At 46.7% G+C, this 21,308-nt stretch overlaps 1 protein-coding gene across 2 annotated transcripts; it reads left to right on the plus strand.

The window, feature by feature from the left end:
- The first annotated feature begins 523 nt into the window (after positions 1-523).
- LOC123078260 (uncharacterized) lies at positions 524-20,979 on the plus strand. 2 transcript variants are annotated; one of them, XM_044500698.1, is made up of 7 exons: positions 526-943; positions 7,859-8,056; positions 8,180-8,452; positions 17,165-17,267; positions 17,335-17,453; positions 17,757-17,933; positions 19,939-20,979. In XM_044500698.1, exons 1-7 carry the CDS (start codon positions 656-658, stop codon positions 20,683-20,685), a joined length of 1,905 nt encoding a protein of 634 aa, XP_044356633.1. In that variant the 5' UTR covers positions 526-655; the 3' UTR covers positions 20,686-20,979. The 2 variants fall into 2 exon arrangements, with proteins under 2 accessions (XP_044356634.1, XP_044356633.1); XM_044500699.1 differs by lacking the exon at positions 8,180-8,452 and having other exon boundaries at positions 524-943.
- Positions 20,980-21,308: the final 329 nt, after the last annotated feature.

Below are 21,308 nucleotides of genomic sequence, written 5' to 3' on the forward strand. Positions count from 1 at the left end.
GTTGCAGTCAGGGTCGGGCGCGCTAGCTGGCTTTGCCAGCTGCCTCCACGACGATCATCGACCACACGTAATGCTCTCACCTCGCCGAAGACGAGGATGGAGACGAGGTTGCAGGAGAGGAGGCGAGCCGACCTGGCAGGAGCTCCGACACTCGCCGGCGATGGTGCGATGGCAGGGATGACGATTCTTTTTCTTGCAACATCCTCCATGTTGCAAGAAAGGTTTCTGCAACATCATTGATGTTGCAAAAATCTTTTTCATAACCCTTGTATAAAGTTGAAGGAAAAAAAAGGCAACATTAGCTCTGTTGCAAATAAAAACTGCAAATATACCTATGTTGTGAAAGTTTTACAACATAAACTCTGTTGCAAATGTTCAAACACATCATCCGTATTACAAAGTTGACAGCTGAATGTGGCAATTATCTCAGGTTAAATTCAATGGCTCGTGAGGCGACGGATCTTTAACCGGCGATGCGCAGCAGCGTTGCCCATAAAGAAAAGTGAGAAAAACAACCAAACCAAACCAACCATCGTCAATTCATCATCCCGCAAGGCGGGGAAGAAACTGGAAAGAAATATTTGCACGTTAGCCCCTAGCGAATAAAGATCCCGGGGTGGCGGAAAGCCCCCTCGCCGCGTTGGGATCCGTCGCCATGGGGACGGCGACGATGGCCACGGCGTTGGGCGCGGCCATGTTGCTCTACTTCGTGCTGAGCCGGAGGCTGGCGAAACATGAGGAGGCCGCCGGTAGCTCCGGCGGGGGCGGAGGAGGGAAAAGGCGGAGGGGACGCGCGGCGCGGCAGCCATCGCAGCCGCCTGCGACATGGATGGAGGCGGTGGGTACACTCGCCGAGACGCTGCGATTCACCTACTCGGAGACGCTCGGGAAGTGGCCCATCGGGGACCTCGCCTTCGGGATCAAGTACCTCATGCGCCGCCAGGTCAGACAGCCCTCCTCGCTAACCAGCCACCGGCTTGCTTGCTCCGGTCCCAATAGGAATGCCGCGGCTAAGTTTTTTAATGCGACCGCGAGCTTGTGTTTTGGATCTGTAATGAGGTTTCCTTTCGCTCGAATTGCATCTCCAACGTTGCGTGCTGCGTTGTTGGTAAGATTTTGATTTGGATAGAGGCTTCTAGCGATTGATCAGTGGCAGATTTGCCCCTTCGACTCCAAAGCAATTTATCCGTAGTAGAGACTTGGGTGATTTCTATGCTGATTGCTTTGCACTCGCAATAAAAATCGCAACTTTGGAGATTTGGAGACGGTGGGTTCTCTTTGTATCGTGCCATAGTGGTGATGACTTGGTATAGTGTAATGCACTCGAGGACTATTAAGACGGTGTAAATGGTTCTGTTTTGCTGGTGAAGTGGCGAGTACTTTTCTCTGCCAAGTCCAAGCCAGGGGTGGAGCCAGGATTCAAACATGAAGGGGGCGAAGATGATAAAGATCCTGCAAAAGATATTTTGTTGTTGAAAAGAAGGATGAACCCCATGACAAAATATCAATGCATAACCCTTTCATCCTTAAGCATATTTTTTTGTAAAAAAACACATCTAATCAGCAAATTAATATGTTCTCTTATATGCACTAGTAATTGTGCATGTGAAACACACATGTCAACCAAATTAAGCACACCAATAAAAATGCAACTTTTAAAATTTGCATGCAATGTGATAATGCACAATTTGTTTAGCCTACCAACATGTGGTGTCTCTTACAAGAACGGATTTTGCATCATGTGCACTGTTGGTTACTACATAACTAGATTTGGCTGGGGCTACATTGATTCAATGGTGTTTTATAGGATTATTGGTGGATGTAGATCCATATATTTTCTTTTGTATGGAGCTCGTTTGGTATATTTTCTAAGGATTTTCTAAGGAGCCATGTCATCAAGAGCTAGCACGATTAATTACTCATATAATAGGGCTGTCTATAAGGTTAGATATTGGCTCTTGCATGAGCGCCCACTCCTTCCCTTTTTCCTTATCTCTCCTCCACATAAGCAAAAGTGTCATGTAAGCGGGCTTATAGCCCACTTTATAGTTGCTCTAAAAGGTACAAGGATGTGTATCAGGGTCCATTGTACTGTGACCGACTGGAACCTTATTGGTTGCATTATTTGGTTCCTATGTCTCATTGAGAGACAGGAGTGCCACATGCCGCTCTACCAAGTCAACAATATTCTCCCTGCAAAAAAAAGTCAACAATATTCATAAAATCATGAGAGGAAGTACTGACATCATTTGTAAAACCCATTATGTTACCAAAACCAAATTGTACATCAGAAAAACTTTATGAGAAGTAGAAGTCCAGAACATCCCAAACTTGTAGTTCACTTGTAGTATTGTAGCCCTCGTCATCCCTAACTTTCTGAGAAATAGAAGTCTTGAATCAGCTAAAGGAACCCAATGCTTTTGTCCATTGCTGCAAGGACAGAACTAGGAAAAATGATCAGCAACAGGGTTGGGATTAGGGTCATCTGGGTCCATTGTATGTAGCAACAAGTTCATAATGCGGTAAGAAATGATGGTTAAGTGGTCAGATGATGATTAAGGCTCGATGAGTTTTTTCTTCTAACATTATTAAAGGGTAAATCAAAGAAACCCTTCATCCTATGTCCAAGATGTCAACAATATTGCAGCTCTAAATCAGCAACATTCAGGTGCACTCTGATTTGCATTTGGCTAAATGTTTACCCCATAGTACTTTAATGTGCCATTTTTTTCTTTGAACTCTCAGAGCATCGACAGGAGGAAAAGCTTCACTAGTAGTATTTTGTTCAGGCAGATAGCCTTCCAACTTTCCAAGCTTCTTACTCTGGATTAATTACGGAACATACAGAAGTTGAGCGATGTAGCTGGTCTACCCAGCATTAAAATCAAGCTTTCTATAAAGTCAGGGCTGTTAAGCTTATTCTCTAAAAAATTACCTTCGCAAAACTATTACACACAATAGAATTTTACACAGTACAATGGTGTCTAATTTCAAGCATATCGAAGTACATTCACAGAGTTTCTTTTAGGGAATATAATGACACAGTTGTTTGGTTGCAAGCGTGAGAGGCAAAAGAAAAATAATAATTGAGTTACAATGCACATAATCTCTCACCTGAGCAGCCACCACCGAGAGGCCTACCCATTCAGATCTCAAAATTTGATGGATTCGCAAACTGCTTGAATTCGTCAAATTTCCTAGCTGGATCATCTGGGAAATCCTGAAGGTCCGACAATTATCAAACCATCACAAGTCAAATAGCAGATAAATGGGAAATAAGAAAGTATAGCAACTGAACTGCTCTATACCTCATCACAGTTGCTATTCAGAAGTACATCAGCAGTGATTGCAGCTTCTGGTATAGCAAGAAAAAATACGACAATCATATGCTCATTTCAAGTAAAGACAAAATAGTCCTTATCACCAGGTTACATTACATCTAAGGTCATAGAGTTCGAAGAATCTAACTGGGACTTGGTGGATTCAGTAAACTATTATTAGGAGCTAACAATTCTGTTTCAAAACTTACTACAATTTCCTTTCTTAAAATATCGTTCATATTTAAACTGGACATATCTAGAAAATGAAAGCTTTGGCTTTCTTGTACTCCCTCCGTCCCAAAATTCTTGTCTTAGATTTGTCTAGATACGGATGTATCTAATACTAAAACGTGACTTGATACATCCGTATTTAGACAAATCTAAGACAAGAATTTTGGGACGGAGGGAGTAATAACATGAAAGGCTTTGAGGAATTTTGATAAACCAGTAGCAGCTAGCTGCCATGTTGCAACTCCATAATTAGATGCTTTCAATTAATACACAAGACAAGTAGGGACCGCTCACAGTTTTGGTGGCAATATGAGCAGAGCAAGTCAGCAAGCACATAATGATTCCCAGGCGGAGAAGAGTGTAGATAAACCTGCATAACAATTGTTCTTACAACAAAAACAGCCATCCCATACTACATATATGCAAGAAACTTAAAAAATTCGTAGAATCCTCACGGCATGGCAAGGACATGGATTCCTAATTTGTCAGATTCAATATCGAAATATGGTATAAATCATTTGGTGCATACTACCATTGATGTTTTAACAGAAGCAAGAGAAAGAATCAATCTGTACAGAGATGTTTAGGTTGTTATATGAATCGATCTTTCTTTATCCTTCATGAGCTACGTGCACCGGGCTGCCCTTTTAATCTTTCTTTATCCTTCATGAGTGCTCTAGCTATAAAATCGTACAAATTCACCAGGAATTTAGAAAGCAAAATATATATGAGAAAGGGAACAGAATAATCATAATCATAAGATCATATATAGGTATAAACTGAGACTGATTGCATTCCGTAACCTGGGACAAAAGTTTGGCGGGACGCTGGCGTGCGGCCACCCAGAGGCGGTGAGTGTGTCAGGGCGCCGGCTGGAGCGGCTGATGAGGAACAATAGAGAGAAGAAAAATAAAAATAAAAATAAAAACAGAAGTAAATCCATTTGACTACTTCTAGATACTTCTACCCCAGTATAGTATTTGCTTGTTTTCTTAGCTTTAGCTACTGTTTTCTAGAGTCTTCTAGCTATGAGTGGAATATTGTATCTTAAGTAATGTTTTCTAGAGTGTTCTAGCTATAAGTTGAAGTTATATGTGAATGCTTCATGTAGCCTATAAAGAGAGGTCCTCACCTCTAGTTTGTGACCAGACTATGTACCCCCACTACCTATAATAGAACTTGGGTGTTCTTATTTGAGATCTTGGAGTAGATCTTCTGCTCTAAGAGTTTTGGGTTAAACTCCTGCTGCCATATTGGCCTACACTCGCCTCTAGAGTGATATCTAGCGCAACACGTTACACTTTGTAGTAGCAAGGCGGACTTGTTCCTCGACAACCTTGTGCTGCTTCAGCGGCAGAGCGGCAGAGGCCACAAAGGTGGCGGGAGCAGTCGTGGCAGGACGCCAGCGGGCACGACTGAGGCCTCGAGTCCGTTGGGTTACAGGCAGGAGCGGAAGAGGAGTAGAAGGCGGCGGTACCCCGGTGGTTGCAGGCGGGCACAACAGGGGCTGCGAGCACGACGGGGCGCCGGTGGGCACGAGCGCCTGCGGCTCGTGTGAGTTGTTGGGAGGAGGCGTTTGGGGATCCCATGCCCGTTTTCAAAATTCCCTAATTATGGTGGTGTTTCCTAATTAGGTGTTATGACTGATTGATACATCACCTCATCACCACATCATCGGAAGGATCTGGGTCGTTATTTTTGGTGGATGGATGGACGAGATTTTGGATTCACTAAACTCGCGCTTTTAATAGTAGTAAAGACCATACTCAATGAACAAAATTAATCCATCTAGTTTGGCACAATTAATCATCGTTGGAGTACTAATTAACCAGACTAGTAGATTTTAATTCATCAAAAGAAGTACTAGCCACTAGTGTCAAGATGTGTAAGACTTGCCTTTTATCTAGTGTTTGGTCAAGACACATCAGGATCAGTAAATCAGACAAAAGTGCCCTGGGGCTAGTACTATAGCATGACGGTGCTGAGCAATTGTCCATGTGTTATGGCGCTGCTAGAAGGAGGGCGCGAGAGGGCCGGCCGGGGGCCTTTTTGCCCACGGCCGGGCAAGAGGGAAGGGATTTCCTTCTTAATTCTTGCTTCATTAGATTGATACATCTCCCCTTATATAGAGAGGTTTACTTGACTCCCCCAGCAAGGCTTACTTGACCCCTAAGCAAGTGACCCTTATCTCTAATTAACCCTAAGACTAACGGGATATACCGCCAGCCCAGGCCCATTAGGCCCATTACGTACTCTTAACACTACACCTCACCTGGACATGCAGCTTGTCCTCGAGCTGCAACCTAACCAACTTATAACCATGACTCGACGCAACACCTAACACCTAAAAACAAGCCTTTTACATCTCGGCTTGTTTTATTACTCTCAACCTGAAATGGACTGGGACGCTTTATTTTGGACCCCTGAACATAAAGTGGACACCATCCGCACGTCGGACGTGCACGTGTACAGCCACCTGGATCCCATGGACACCATCTGGACAAAAGGAGTGCATGTGTATGGCCACCTGGAAGTGGTCGCAAGAGCGACCAGCAGAGGCGCCCTCGCGGCGGCCGGTGGCGGAATGCAGTGGTGCTACGTGGTGCGCTCCTGTCGGTGACACCATGCATTCTCCTTGCTGGACGGCTGTTGGTCTGCATCGCACAGAGAAGAGTGGAGGGCTTTCGATGGAGAATGGCGAGGAGGGGTGCGCCCCCCCAACCGCCGATGTCGCAGACTTTGAGGTCGCTGTCTGTGGGGAAAACAGCATGCCCGCCGCCCGTGGGGAAAACTGCATGCCCAAGATCCCCGACGCAGCGGACGAGATCGAGGTCCTTTGCGCAGCGAAGCGCAACTGGGAGGAGCGGCAGCTGCAGACCACGCATCTCCCGCACACGCCGACGCGCTAGGAGGCCGCGCGCAGCAGCCTGCAGCCTCACCGCCGTCGACACGTGACGAGTAGCGATCCAAGCCGGAAGCGGTGACGGCGACGGCGGGAACTTGATCTGCTGGATGGGGATGCCCTGGGACGGCGGCGGCGCTGATGGGAACGAGGTCGTCGCAGTCCCGTCGTAGGGCATCCCATACTGGTACGAGATGACCGGCGCCGTGGTCGCGTCCGAGGGCGGCGGCGGCGGCGGGGGTAGCTGCTGTTGGTGTGGCGGCGGAGGAGGTGGCTGCTGGGGATGCGGCTGGGGCGCATAGGGCCTGACGAGGAAGGCCCTGATGCCTGCCACGGCCTGCCGTAGTTTCAGGATTGCGGCTGTCATCTGCTCCGGGGTGAGGATGAGGGCGGACGGCGCCGGGGCAGAGGGTGCAATCGCCCCTGAGGACGCCAGTACGCCCAATGCCGGCGCGCCTGCTGTGTGGGTCAGCAACGCCGATGAAGACGCTGGTGGCGGTGGGTAGGTGTGCGGCGGCGACGGGTCGGAAGAACTCGGTGGAGGGCTGGACATGATCGACTCCGGGAAAGCTGATACCAGATTGTTATGTGGCTGCAAGAGGGAAGGGATTTCCTTCTAAATTATTGCTTCATTAGATTGATACATCAACTCCCCTTATATAGAGAGGTTTACTTGACTCCCCCAGCAAGGCTTACTTGACCCCTAAGCAAGCGACCCTTATCTCTAATTAACCCTAAGACTAACGGGATATACTGCCAGCCCAGGCCCATTAGGCCCATTACGTACTCTAACACCATGTCTCCTTGGTCCTCGCGCCTTGTGAAGAGCCGATTGATCCTGCTATGGTTTTGCCATGGACAAACGAGGGGGAGGGAATAAAATCGATTGGTCTACGATCTGAGCTTCTGAGCAACATGTGGCGCTAGTCATCGTAAGCAACTAAACTGAAAACCAAAAGAGCCAACCTTGACCTCGATCCTTCCACGACAGTGTAAATCACATGGGCTTTCTTTGTTGGGCTTCGATGCATACGGGTCAGATCCTTAGCTACAGGATTAGATACTTGAAGTTAATAATAGTGCTTAGTTAGTAAATGATTGCACAACATTGTAAGAAATAAAAGATTTCATATGAATAGTTTTCTGAAGATAAGATGGTTTTCCTTTCTTGAGAATACTCGCAAAATGGTTATGGTAACCTTTCATTTGAGGGATGTGAAGCAGTTATGCTATTCACATGACTCAAGTACTCAATAAAGTAAGTTTGAACTTATGGTACTATTCTATTTCATGCACAGGCACTCTCTCTCGGTTACTCTCGAGTGCAATTTTATCTGGTAGATCGTACATGCCTTTGTAGTGTGTACAACAAATGGTACATTGTAATCTTGGCGTTACTTTTCAGGGCAATCTACATGTCGCCGGTGTATATGCTGGAAGCAATTGCATTGAACTTAAAGGACCTGAAGTCATGGAAGAGTTGATTGTTCTACGACGGCTAATTGATTTATGCTTTCTTTTCTCTAAGAAATCATTCCCAGTTTTCCTAGAATTGGCTGGATTTTCACAAGTGGATGTTCTCATTGAGGAACCTAAGGCGGGGGTGAGTAAGTGCTGGTAGCATTTTATTGTTCTGTCCATTTATTAAGGGCAAAGGGAGTAGTGGTTATGGGAACATAATTTCTTCCTTATTTTCTCCAATCTGACTTGACTCCTACTCCTACAGATTTTAAAGCCAGCTCATACAATTCTGCGTGATGAGTGCACCAAATCCTTTCTTGTTTTGATACGAGGCACTCATAGCATGAAAGACACACTAACTGCTGTTACTGGTGCTGTAGTACCATTTCACCACTCAGTATTAGATGAGGGTGGTATCAGCAAGTTAGTCTTAGGGTATGCACACTGTGGGATGGTTGCAGCAGCACGCTGGATTGCAAGAGGTATAACACCATGCCTCCTTCAAGCCGTCACTCAGTGCCCAGAGTACCAAATAAAGGTGGACACTTCTTACTTTTGGTTATGGTTTCAGAACTTTTTCATACTTAGTTTGATCTTACCTGGGAATGTTATTTGCTCTTAAGATTATTTCTAGTCATGATATTTTTTCTTCTATAACAAACAAGTCAATTTACCGTGGGTCTGTATGCTGGCAACAAAAGACTCCAAAATCAAAATACTGTCATACATAATTCCATATCCATATTACCATGCAAATCAACATGAATCTGGCGATCCCAGGCCTCTGTTTTGTGTATAAGATGGCTACACATTTGGCACTAGTAAAGAGTAGCAAAGCTCTAATCCTACATGCCTGGTTGTATTGTTATTTTAGTAAGAACAGTAGGGAACATCCATGTTCGAGTATATCAATTAAGAAATTAATTTACATAAAAGTGGCAAAGCTCAGTAGCCTAAGCATCTCAAAATAAACTGAAAAGTGAATGTAATAAAACCCAGCCCTGCTACCCAAAAAGAAAATTACAAGCAAATTTAAATTTGCGCTATGTTAAGGTACCTTGACAAGCCAATCATCTCTCCATCAACTTATCCAACTTCTAACCACCAACCAGTTGTTCGGGAACTGCACACATTGAACATTCTGTTCGGAATTAATATACAGATTCCCCAAGAAAAAATTGTTAGCGCCATCATGTTTTATACCTAATTCAAGCATATCAAAAACTTTGTGGTCCAACTTATCTAAATCAAGTTTCAGCTGCCCTCACTCTGTTCATGCACAAGAGAAGATTCATCTATCTACTTTATCACATTATAAATTGTGTTGTGGGAAAATAAAATGATTACACCGGGGTTCTTCCCTAGCCTTCAGCTTTGAGATAGAGCCCCAGTGTTAGGGATGCCGACGCCGGCGAGGAGATGCTGCAGCGGGGAGCAGAGAGCAGGGTGCTTGCGCGACGCCACCGGGTTGCGCGGATGGGGCAGAGACGGCGAAGGCAAGGAGGGAACGGTCATTGATGGACTCGGTGCAATGAGATGAGGCAGATGCAGCGAACACGTGGGGGGAGGGGGGGGGGGGCAGGGAGTGCCCTGACGCTCAGGCTGTAACTGTGGTTGCCGGCCGGCTCGATAGCAAGGGCGCGTAGGGGTCGGCGAGGATTGTCGCCGAACTTGTGCGCGTGTGGAGGGACGGCTCATGGATGGCTGAGGTTCGTCAGCGATGTCGCGGTGACCTCGGCCTTCACTGGCGAGGGTGCGTCATGTCTTCACTTGGGAAGAGCTCCATGCAGTCCATCAACTTCATCCATCAGCACCAGCATGGGGGCATACTGCGTCTTTAGGAAGGGGCATTGTCACGACCAACCTAACGACCGAAGAGCAAAGGAAGGAATGGAAGAAGCAAAGCCAGAATAAGAAGACTACGACTTTAGGAAGGGGCATTGTCACGACCAACCTAACGACCGAAGAGCAAAGGAAGGAATGGAAGAAGCAAAGCCAGAATAAGAAGACTACGAAGAGAGTAGCGCATGTTCTTTTGCGCCGCTAGCGGGAAGCCCAATCCCACGCAGAGCACAATGGCACAATTCTAAAGAATGCCTCAGGGCAGTGATGTTAAATAGCCGTTGTCGTCGTTGTCGAGAGACCAGTCTGTATCAGGGGCAGAGCTAGATGGTGGACATGAATTTATATCATAGCAAGAAAAATCTAAATAGTTTCTTTTAAAGGATAGTTTCATTGCTGGCCCACACTGACTCATTGGGCTAGATCCGCCACTGGTTTGTATCTAGCTATTGCTAAACCACTCCTACATGCTCCTCTTTGTTCTTCCTCAAGAACTTGTGCTTCACATTACCTGTATCTTGGCGTGGTACCAAGGTGCTCGGATATGTAATAATCAAAGTTTGATCCACTCTGTGTCCCTTTGTAGTGTTACATTTGGCATCAGAGCCTCAGATCCCACCTTATTCTTTTCCTCCCAATTTTTTCTGAGAGTTGAGAGCATATCCCCAACAACCCACCAAAATCCTTTGCTACTATTTGGTTGTGAAACTGAGTTTCTATGGAATCTCTTGATTCTTTGACGTAGGAGCTTATGCAAGGTATGCTGTACTTATTTTATAAATTGAACCCCACCATCGCCTCCCACACTTTCCTTGAGGAAAGGCCTCTGCTCTGTACTCTCCAGACCCCCTTCTCTCTCTGCCTCGCCTCCAATCATTGTCGTTGCCTGCTGACAACCGGTTGCCGAAGCTGGTTGCCTGTGCCACAGACAACATGGCACTCCGCCTGGCCATGCCCCTGCATCTAGCCCTAGCCCCAGCCCTTGTAGTTGAGGCCTGAGGCGTGGTGATGGCTCATTGGTGATGTGGTTGCATGTCTGAGGAACTAATCCTATCGTGCAATGATGCATGGAGCGATAGGGATGGCACACTCGCATGAGGGTGGCCCCATGGCCGTTGCATAAGGAGATGACAGCGCTCTCAAAGCTGGACAGAGGCTATCCTAGCGTGTGACGTTTGTCTATCCTGAAAGCTGCTGTCGTCGCCTCAGTCGGCAGATGGCATGAGTTGGCAGAGGCAACGGTTGCTTTGTCGTCCAAGGCTAGGAGCACGAAGCAAGCTCGAGCAGCGGGTATGACTGTTGAGGTGACAATCTGGCAATGGCTTCTGCCTCATGCTGTTAGATGCAGGAACACCTGCCTGATCTCTTCCAATTATGCATGCATGACAGAAATTTCTGGATGGGCTGAAAGATTGCCTAAAGAAATGCTGTATCAGGATTGCTTGATTCTGGTTTAATAGGTTGGATTTCGGATCGTAGAGGAAAAAAGGGTTTGAGAAAGAGACCAAGGGATCGGTAGCCTGCTTGTGTTTTGCTTCTGGAAATTGATGAAAGAGAGACGAAAACAGATAGGAGGTAGACGCGCTGGGACCCACATGAGGATTGGTTTTTCTATCCTCGGCTCACATATGTGTGGTATTAGATTTATAATTAACCAACATTTGGTTATCCAATCTAAACTCATGTTCAAAGTTAATCCAATTTAGTTACTACTATTGAAATGCAACTAAGACCGTCAAAATTAGTACTATTGGAAAATTAAATAAACATAAATATTTTTTCCATAATGCAATGTTGGAAGGCATCTTATATTGGGGTTCATATCACATGCGATTTTCGGCTGTACATTGGAAATTAGATAGTGCTTGGATTATAATAATACGTAATTCTGCATTTCCTTGTGTTTATAGATTAGATGACAATTGACAGTGGAAAAACCTGCATCCTCCATGTACTCCAGCAGGCTCACTCTGCCCACATTGGTCCACCGGCGTGGCAAATCGCCCATTTGCTCTAGTTTTTATGTAAAGTCCAGTTAAATAATCTTTTGTTGTCGATAGTTTCACCACTGCCAGCTTTTTTGGTTGGCAAACAAACAATATCCAAGCAATTAAGCCAACGGCGTAGCAAGGATTTATCGAAGCCCAGGGCTGACTGCTAGAGGCCCAACCAGAGGGAAAGATAATGGGCTGCGCTCCAGGCCAAATGTGAGACACACTAAAATATAGGCTAGGGATCCTAAAAAAAGAACTACAATATAAGCTAGGAATTTTCCCACGCCCCGGGCCTGCCTGGGGCCCAGCCATGCTTTTGCATGAAGCATGACCCCATCCGAAAAATGTATATCAGAAATGGCAATTATCTTTAATTAGGAGTAAGAGTTTACTGTTGTAATAGGTAATGCAAACATGACTAAGTTAACCATGGTCAGTCTCCCTCCTTTTGGTGAGTATGTTACTCCTGTTAGGAAAATATGCCTCATTGTATTATCAGTAGGCTGAAGCCATCATATATACATGTACATGAGGGAGGCCAAAGGACACCATAAATATAACTCTAACACCCCCCCTCTCAAACTCATGGTGGATCCACAACACTGAGTTTGGAGAGGTAAAATCCACGTTGCGCTCTAGTCTGGGCCTTCGTGAAGAAGTCCGCCAACTGTAACTCAGATGGCACATACTGAAGAGCAACAACATGATCCTGGACACCAGCGCGCACAAAAAAAGCATCAACCCCAATATGCTTGGTAAGCTCATGCTTCACGGGGTCCCGCGCAATACTGATAGCTCCTGTACTGTCTGACAAGATGTCTGAAAAGAGGGTAGTCGGTGTAGTACCAGAAACACCAAAATCCTCTAGCAACCATCGTAGCCAAGTCACATCTGCTGTCAATAGAGCCATAGCTCGCAACTCAGCCTCTGCACTCGAATGGGAAGCTGCAGTCTGTTTCTTTGTCTTTCACGCAATGAGAGAACCACCAAGAAAAACACAGTAAGCAGATAGTGAACGGCGATCCGAGGGATCACTAGCCCATGTAGCATCTGAATAGGCCTGGAGCTGTAGCGAGCTGGAACGGGGAAAGAAGCGATGATGAGAGATCGTGCCACGAAGATATCGTGGAACACGAAGAAGGTGACTATAGTGAACTGAAGTAGGAGCAGAAACAAACTGACTCAGAATATGGACAGGATATGAGATATCCGGACGAGTGATAGCGAGATAGACAAGGCTCCCAACAAGATGACGGTAACGTGTCGGATCAGACAAGGGCTCACCATCAGAAGCATGAAGATGAACATTGAGCTCCATAGGAGTCTCAACAGTGCGCTCATCACTAAGAGCCGCACGAGAGAGAAGGTCCTGGATATACTTTTCTTGGGAAATAAAGAAGCCATCAAAGGTAGAAGAAACCTCAATCCCAAGAAAGTAGCGAAGAGGACCAAGATCAGACATAAGAAACTGCTCATTAAGACGTGCCTTGACAAAAGCAATGTACTCAGAGTCGTTGCCAGTGATGATCATGTCATCAACATATAGAAGAAGAGTCCTACCACGAGCAAAAAGGTGGACAAATAATGCTGGATCATGAGCACTGGGCGAAAAACCAGCGGCAGTCACCACAGAGGCAAAGTGCTCAAACCAGGCACGGGGGGCTTGCTTAAGGCCATAGAGAGCAACGAAGACGACAAGCCATGCCATCAGGAACAGAATACCCAGGTGGTGGTTGCATATAAACCTCCTCACGCAACTCACCATTTAGAAAGGCATTCTTCACATCAAGCTGGGACACAGACCAATGGCGAACAGAGGCCACGGCGAGAAGTGTGCGGACAGTGGTCATATGGGCCACAGGAGCAAAAGTCTCATCCTAATCACGACCATGCTCCTGTTGAAAGCCACGAGCCACAAGACGAGCTTTATAACGCTCAAGAGAACCATCAGAGCGAGTCTTAATCTTATAGACCCACTTGCAAGTGATGGGACGAACACAAGGAGGAAGAGAAACTAGATCCCGCGTGCTGGTGCGCTCAAGGGCAGCAATCTCTTCTGCCATCGCAAACTGCCATTCAGGATGAACAGCAACATCACGATAAGAAGTCGGCTCAAGAACAGTTGAAAGGCCATAGTGCAAAGGAGAATATCGGCCAGGGGGCGGACAAGGCCGAGAACGAAGACCATAAGTCGACTAAGAGGAGGAAGACGACATACCAGAAGTAGAGGGCACATCAGTAGATTGATCCACAACACGTGGACGATGAGTATAATGAAAAGGAAAGGAGGGAAGAGGTGGAATCACTGGCGGTGGAGACGGGGAATGTATCGGTGATGAAGGTGGAGAAGAAGTGGAAGGTATATGTGATGAAGGTGAAGAGTCATGCAATGAGGGAGGAGAAGAAAATGTAGGAGTGGATGGTGTCGGGTCTATAACAGCGGGACGAGAAGTAGAAATATTGGGCACAATAGGAGGTGTATTCGGAAATACAAGAAAAGAGATGTCCTCCGTGGAAAAGGCCGAGGAGGATGGACGCGGGTAAAAGGGACGAGACTCACCAAAGGTCACATCCCAGGAAATACGCATCCGACGACCGACATGATCCCAACATCGATAGCCCTTATGCTCGTCACTGTATCCGAGAAAGACACACTCAACAGACTGAGCGGTCAGTTTGATGCGTTCACGAGGGGCAAGCAAAACATAGCAAACACAACCAAACAAACGAAGCGCCGAATAATCAGAAGAACGACCAGAAAAACGCTCGAGAGGAATACCACCTTATAGAGCAGCAGATGGCTGAATGTTGATGAGATAGGTGGCAGTGGTAACAGCCTCAGCCCAGAAGTGAGGTGGAAGAGAGGCGGCGATCATCATCGCACGCGCCGTCTCAAGAAGGTGGTGATGCTTGCGCTTGGCCACACCATTTTGAGCATGAGCACCAGGGCAAGAGAACTGAGGAAGAGTACCTTGCTTAGCAAGGAATCCTCGCAGCGCGTGGGAGATATACTCACCAGCTGAATCTGCACGGAAAACACGAATTGGAGTGGAAAACTGGGTATGAACCATGGCAGCAAATTTTTTGTATATAGATAAGACCTCACTACGAGAAGACATGAAATAGATCGAAGTCTACCGAGAAAAATCATCTATAAAGATAATATAGTAGCGATGACCCCCTTTCGAATCGAAGGGAGCCGGATCCCAAACATCCGAGTAAACAAGATTAAAAGGGCACTCGGACACTGACTCACTGTGAGGATACGGTAGCCGAATCTGATTACCAAGCCTACAACCCAGACAATCCAATGAAGCGTTAACGGAGACGGACCTCTGAACACCGCGATGAACCAGAGACGAGAGGCGAGAACCACATAAATGGCCAAGACGATGATGCCACTGCTGAAAAGAGCTGGTAGATGCAACAACAGGGGTTGCGAGACTGGCAGCGGTGGCAGCTGAGGGAAGACGAAGCCAGTCAAGCTCCCAGAGACCATCAGGGTGTCGAGGCCAGCACCAAGCAAAGGGCCAGTGCGTCAATCCTGAACAGAACACAGAATCAACAATTTGACCACCAAATATGAGCTGCATAGTAAGTCGAGGGACATGAGCGACAGAGGGAACATGAAATGAAGAAGTGCTAAGAGTGCCTCGACTAGCTACAGGGAGGGGAGTGCCATCAACCGTAAGAACATGAACAAAAGACTCGGCAGGTTGAACGGAGGTCAAAGTGGAAGAATCATATATGAAAAGAAACTCCAGTATCAAGAATCCATGGGGATGTACCTGAATGTGTAGAAGGTGGTTTCTCAATGCAGAAGAGTCAGTCACGAAACCTGCAAAACCTGTCGGCGAAGAATCCCAAGCAGCAAGTAGACATCGCAGCTGATCAATCTCACGCGTAGACAGAGGCACGACGGAAGAGGTCGAGGTAGAAACACATGCCGACGATGAGCAGTCGCCACCACCCGTGGAAGCCGCGTGTAGAGTCGACCGAGAGTGGCGAGTCGATGTAGAGCCGCATGTGAAAGCCACTGGTGGAGTCAACATAGAGCAGTCATCGCCACGCGCAAAAACCGTGAGAGGAGTCGACGTAGAGCGGTCATCACTGCGCACGGAAACCACGAGAGGAGTCGGTGTAGAGCAGACACCACCGCCGCAGGCAGTAGCTGTGAGAAGAGTCGACGAAAGCGACCAACACAGCCTGCTGAAGACGCCGTAGGGGATGTCACAGACGGACGAGCACCCAACACCGAGCGGCGACGTATATGCGAGACTGGATCAACGTAGGGAACACCGTTGAATATCATCCGGCAGCCTGATGATGTCAAAGACATGATGCTCCTCTGTTGTCTCCTTTCTTTTTTAGGAAATTATCCAATTGACAAAGACCACTTGAAGATCCCCAATTCAATCAACTGAAACACCAACACACACGGGCGGAGGCAAGCCAGGCCAGAAGAGCACCGGAATCAGCCGACCAGAGGACGGGCGAAGAGTGGTCGTGGAAGCCGTGGGAGCCACTGGCGGCCAAAACCCCGTTGAATCCTGCGGCGGCGGCGGAAAGCGCCGGACTTCAGCGGCTGACTGAAGAGCCAATGGCGGCCGGAGCTAGCAGGGGCGGCCGGCGGCCGAGCTTGAGGAGACGGCGGCAGCGATAGGGCGAACGGCGGCCAGGCCTGGAGGAGCCGGGGCGACGGCAGCCTGGCCTGGACCTGGAGGAGGAGGGGGGCGGAGGCGGGGGGCGGAGGTTGACCTGGGCCTAGAGGAGCCGGGCGGCAGCGGCATAGGAGGGAGCAGCGGACCAGCCAGACTCGGCCACTCCCCCTCGATCGGACCAGCCAGACTTAGCCACTTCCCCTCGATCTAGACAGGGAGCCTTTCGTTGATCTGGACGGGGAGCCGCTTGAGGACGGGCCTGGAGAAAGGCGACCACCGGAGGACGACAGCGGCGACCGGACTGTGGGAACCAGATCGAAGCGGCGTCGATCAAAGAACAGGAACCGGCATTGTAGAAGAAAAGCTGGATGATTAGCACGAGTTGCAATCGTTGCGGAAAAAAAGAACCTAGCTCGATACCATGTTAGGAAAATATGCCTCATTGTATTACCAGTAGGCTGAAGCCATCATATATACATGTACAGGAGGGAGGCCAAAGGCCAGAATGCAAAAGGGCAAAGCACACATAAATATAACTCTAACAGCTCCCACGTGAAGAGCCTAGCAATGTGCTTGTCATTAGCTGATTAAAGTCTTGTATCCTTGTCCTAAAAAAAGTCTTGTATCCTTAGCTTGGTAACACACATGTTGGTATAGGTATATTGTACTGATGGTGGAAATTGTCATGCCATTTGGTTTGATTCAAACATCCTCAACTATGTTATTGTTTTAATAGCTGAGTTGTTTTTTTAGATTGTTGGCCATTCATTGGGTGGTGGCACTGCTGCATTACTGACTTACATCTTAAGAGAACATACAGAGTTCTCCACAACAACTTGTGTTGCATTTGCCCCAGGTATGTCAACTGTATACATTTAAATTTAGCTGAGCAAGATGGTAATAGGTGATATTTTTGTTGTCAGCTTCATGCATGACATGGGAATTAGCAGAATCAGGCAAGCACTTTGTAACCACGATTGTTAATGGTGCTGATCTGGTTCCTACAGTATCAACTGCGTCTATTGATGATCTTCGTTCTGAGGTAGCTCCTTTTTTTTAGGATCAGCTATTTCACCCCATGTTAATCCTCATTTTCGTCCTTAGAAGCCTAGGTCATGACCCAGGTTTATTCAAAGAGCCTACTAAACACCAACTTGAGCTATTGTTAATAGCTTCAGTTTGTGCCGTCTCATCTTTAAAGAAAAGAAGCCGATAACCTCTTCAATTTAATTCATTTATTGTACTTTTTGTTGCACGGACAGAATACACTGTGAGGATCCCATTTTTCAAAATCCCGTATAATGGGTCTAATTCTCCTCCCATCTTATCCCTTTCCCTTTTCCAGGTAACGGCATCTTCATGGCTGAATGACTTGAGGGATCAAATACAGCAGACACGTTTCCTGAATGCCGTTTACCGGTCTGCTACCGCTTTAGGAACTCGCCTGCAGTCTTTCTCTGGTGCGAGAGCCAGGGTTGCTGGTGCTGGGGCACTACTACGCCCTGTTTCAAGCAAAACCTTGGTAACATACCTATACCGTAAGCTGGCAAACTCTAATTCATGGATGAAGTATGTACTGCATAATGTTTTGTTGTGGGGATTTGTTAGGACCTAGGGTCAATGTTCAGGATATCAGTAACTGGTACCATATCGGTCAGGTGTTGAGTAGGGATAAATAGGTGATATTTTTCAGTTAATCGGCCGATAAATCACTTAATCGGCTAGTCGGTTACCCACCAAGTAGCGATTAACTGACCGAGATGCCGATTAATTGGCGCATATTTGGAACAATGCCTAGGGTGATATAGGACCAAGCCCTAGGGTGGCCCGATCTTTCACGAATTGGAGGTGGATTTGAGGGAAATCACGAAGAACACGAAGAACACGGGACAAATCCACAAGAAAACACAAGAGAAAACACTAATTAGACAAGATCGACACCAAGTAACCCTGAAATCACAAGCCAATATGTGAGGTGCATCTAGATCGAAGAACAACAAGGGAAGTAAAGGATACAAGGGTAGTGCTTGAGAGATGGTTCTTCTCCAATCCAAAGGATATGGAGGTCTTGATAATCCAAAGGGGATTCTTCTCCAAGGTGGAGGCCTTGACAACCATGGAAGGTTGTTCTCCAAGATGGAGGGATCCCATCAGGGGAGGTAGATGAGGTAAGCTCTCTCAAGTCTCTAATCTTAGCTAACCCTAGAATGGAAGAGAGGAGGAGGTATATATAGTCCTAGGCACGAAGAGGTAAGTAGGTGGGAAAGGTACATGGGCTCGTTGTGCCCTTTCCTCATGCGCGCAGGCAGGCCGGAGGGTCCTGGGCAGTCCGTAGGCTCCGGGGTCACCAGAAGGTTGGCGAGGCTGGTACTCCAGGTGGCTAAGGCTCCAGGGCCAGCCGGGATATCCAGCAGGTTGCACAGGCTGGTCTGGAGGTTGGCCTGGAGGCTCCGAGGTATCTCTGGGACCAAGGTTTTTGAGTCGCGACTTGGCGAGTCGCCGCGAGCCCTGCGGCTCAGCGTATAGTCGACGAAAGTCGCTGTATAGTCGCCATAAGTCGCTGTATAGTCGCGAGTCGCCCTGATTTTTGGAAAACGACTTGGCGATTAGTCGGCGGCTATACAGCGACTAATCAGCGACTCAAAAACCATGTCTGGGACACCATCTTCACGCTTGGTGACTTCGCGGCGGTTTCTTCTCTGCTTCCATGCTTCCCTAGCGGATGGTGTGGGCGCTCTCTTGTGCATGACCTCCAATGCATACTTGTCATTTGGCTCAAACCTATAGGTGCAATGGGTAGGAGGGTCAAGTAGTATACCATCCGTGAGATAATCAAGAAGACACGCATAAAGGATAGGGTTCACCTTAGTATATGTGATGCGTTTGCCCCTTGGCGATGGAGCCAAGGCCATGGTGATGACCCTAGGGTGCTCCGCATGATAGGGTGATCCTTCTGCATCTTGCTAGTTTGCTACTGTCTCTCTTATACAATGTGAAGTTTGATACGGCTACTTGACTGCTTGAACTACACAGCAGCTAAAAGTGCTGAAGGACACCATTAAAATCTGTAGCTAAAAGTGCCATTGGGCTGAAGGCTGCCCTTGGTATGGGTAGTTGAATCTGATTGTGTGCTGTTATATCAAACAGTATGGCTTCTGTGATCCCTTTAGCAGCACGGAAAGAGCGTTACATGGAGATCAGGGAGCTTCTGTAGGATAGAACTAATATTGTTTTTCTGAAGATAGGGGGAGATGGCAACAAGATTGCTCATGAATTAGCTAAGCAAACCCAGATGAGTGGTAGGGGGACAGTCTATCTGGGTCAAACTACCACTAGATTTGGCACTGCTGGTGCTCTCTGGTTGTAATGAACCTAATATTTTTTTAATATAATTGCAATCTTTCCCCTAAAAAAATATATTTAGTGCATTCCGTGATAGCCTTGTGCCTAATCATATGTAAATACTTTATCCACCAAACCCCAAACCCAGAGTTACTGCAACCTTCTTGACAAATATTTCTATGCAGGTTGTGATGAAACAAGCACAGAATGTAGCACAGGCTGTTGCAAGAAGTCGGTCAGCGCTGTCTTCATGGGCATGCATGGGTGCACGCCGTCGACCTGTAGGCGTAATAGCTGTAAGTCAGGATGAAATGACTGCAGAAACCCATGTTAAAACCACAGTGGATTCAGAGTCCTTTGTTGTAGAACAACATGTCACCAAGGTCGTAGAGGAGCTGCAGTATGCTGCAACTAGTATTTCAGTTCACGAGGAAACAGAAGAAGAGGCTCTTATGAGTGAGCATGAAACTTCTAGGGAGCATGCAGAAGAAGAAATAACTGACGGTGAGTTGTGGTTTGAGTTCGACAAAGACCGGGATCGGCAAGCTGAAGTGGAAGCACGGACCCGGGAGGAAGAAGCAGCTGCTGCCAAGGAAATAATGGAGGAGGAAAGTGCTGTCCTAAAGAATGTAGAGGATAGGCAATCCTTTTCATCAGATAGCCTCGAGAGGCAGCAATTCTACCCCCCTGGTAGAATCATGCATATGGTTGCCATGCCTCCTCCAGATGCTGGTCCGGATGATCCTATTGTCACTGATGAGTGCACTGTTGGATTATACGGGACACCGAGACATCTTTACAGCAAGATCCGACTATCTAATACCATGATCAACGACCATTATATGCCAATGTACAAGAAAATGATGGAAATATTGATTGAGAAGTTTGCAAACAACGATGACAACTCTGGTGCAGATTCTACAGTAGAATAGTGGTTGACTTATACATCAAAGTATACAATAGTTTCTTTTCTGTTTAGATGTGATTAGCTATTACTACTATTTTGCAATATATACAACATATAAGATGTCCTCATCAGTCCAAATAGATTTTAGAGGGTTGTGTGAGTGCATGTATAGATGTAAAGGAAACTAGCATTAGTCATTTAACACCCTTGCTGTCATGTTATCCTGTTGGTTTTACAAATGTATCCTCTTTGGAATTTGAATGTTGAAAATTCTAACCGCTTTTGGAATTTGAAATTCCAAGGTGTATGGGTTATTGCAGTCGTGTCATTGCTCATAAATTGTAATAGTCCCATCTGGACACATAGGGTGGTTGTTTTTGGTGGGTGGGCCCTATCTTTTCACATGTGATAGGCAGGGGCCTCTTGTGAGAAAAAAAGCAAACACCACATAATTTTGTGTAATACTACGGGATTGCTAATTCTCAGGCGACCAAGTTAATTCTCAGTCAACCTGATCACCGTTGGTTTTGGTACTAAGACTAGAAGAACATGCATGCTTTGCCGCGCTGGGAATATGGCATCGATTCATTCTTGGCAAATTATAAATGAATAATATGACTCATTCTGGGTCAAATGAACTTCGTATCA

The sequence above is a fragment of the Triticum aestivum genome, chromosome 3D (genome assembly GCF_018294505.1).
Source record: "Triticum aestivum cultivar Chinese Spring chromosome 3D, IWGSC CS RefSeq v2.1, whole genome shotgun sequence".
Taxonomy (NCBI): Eukaryota; Viridiplantae; Streptophyta; class Magnoliopsida; order Poales; family Poaceae; genus Triticum; species Triticum aestivum.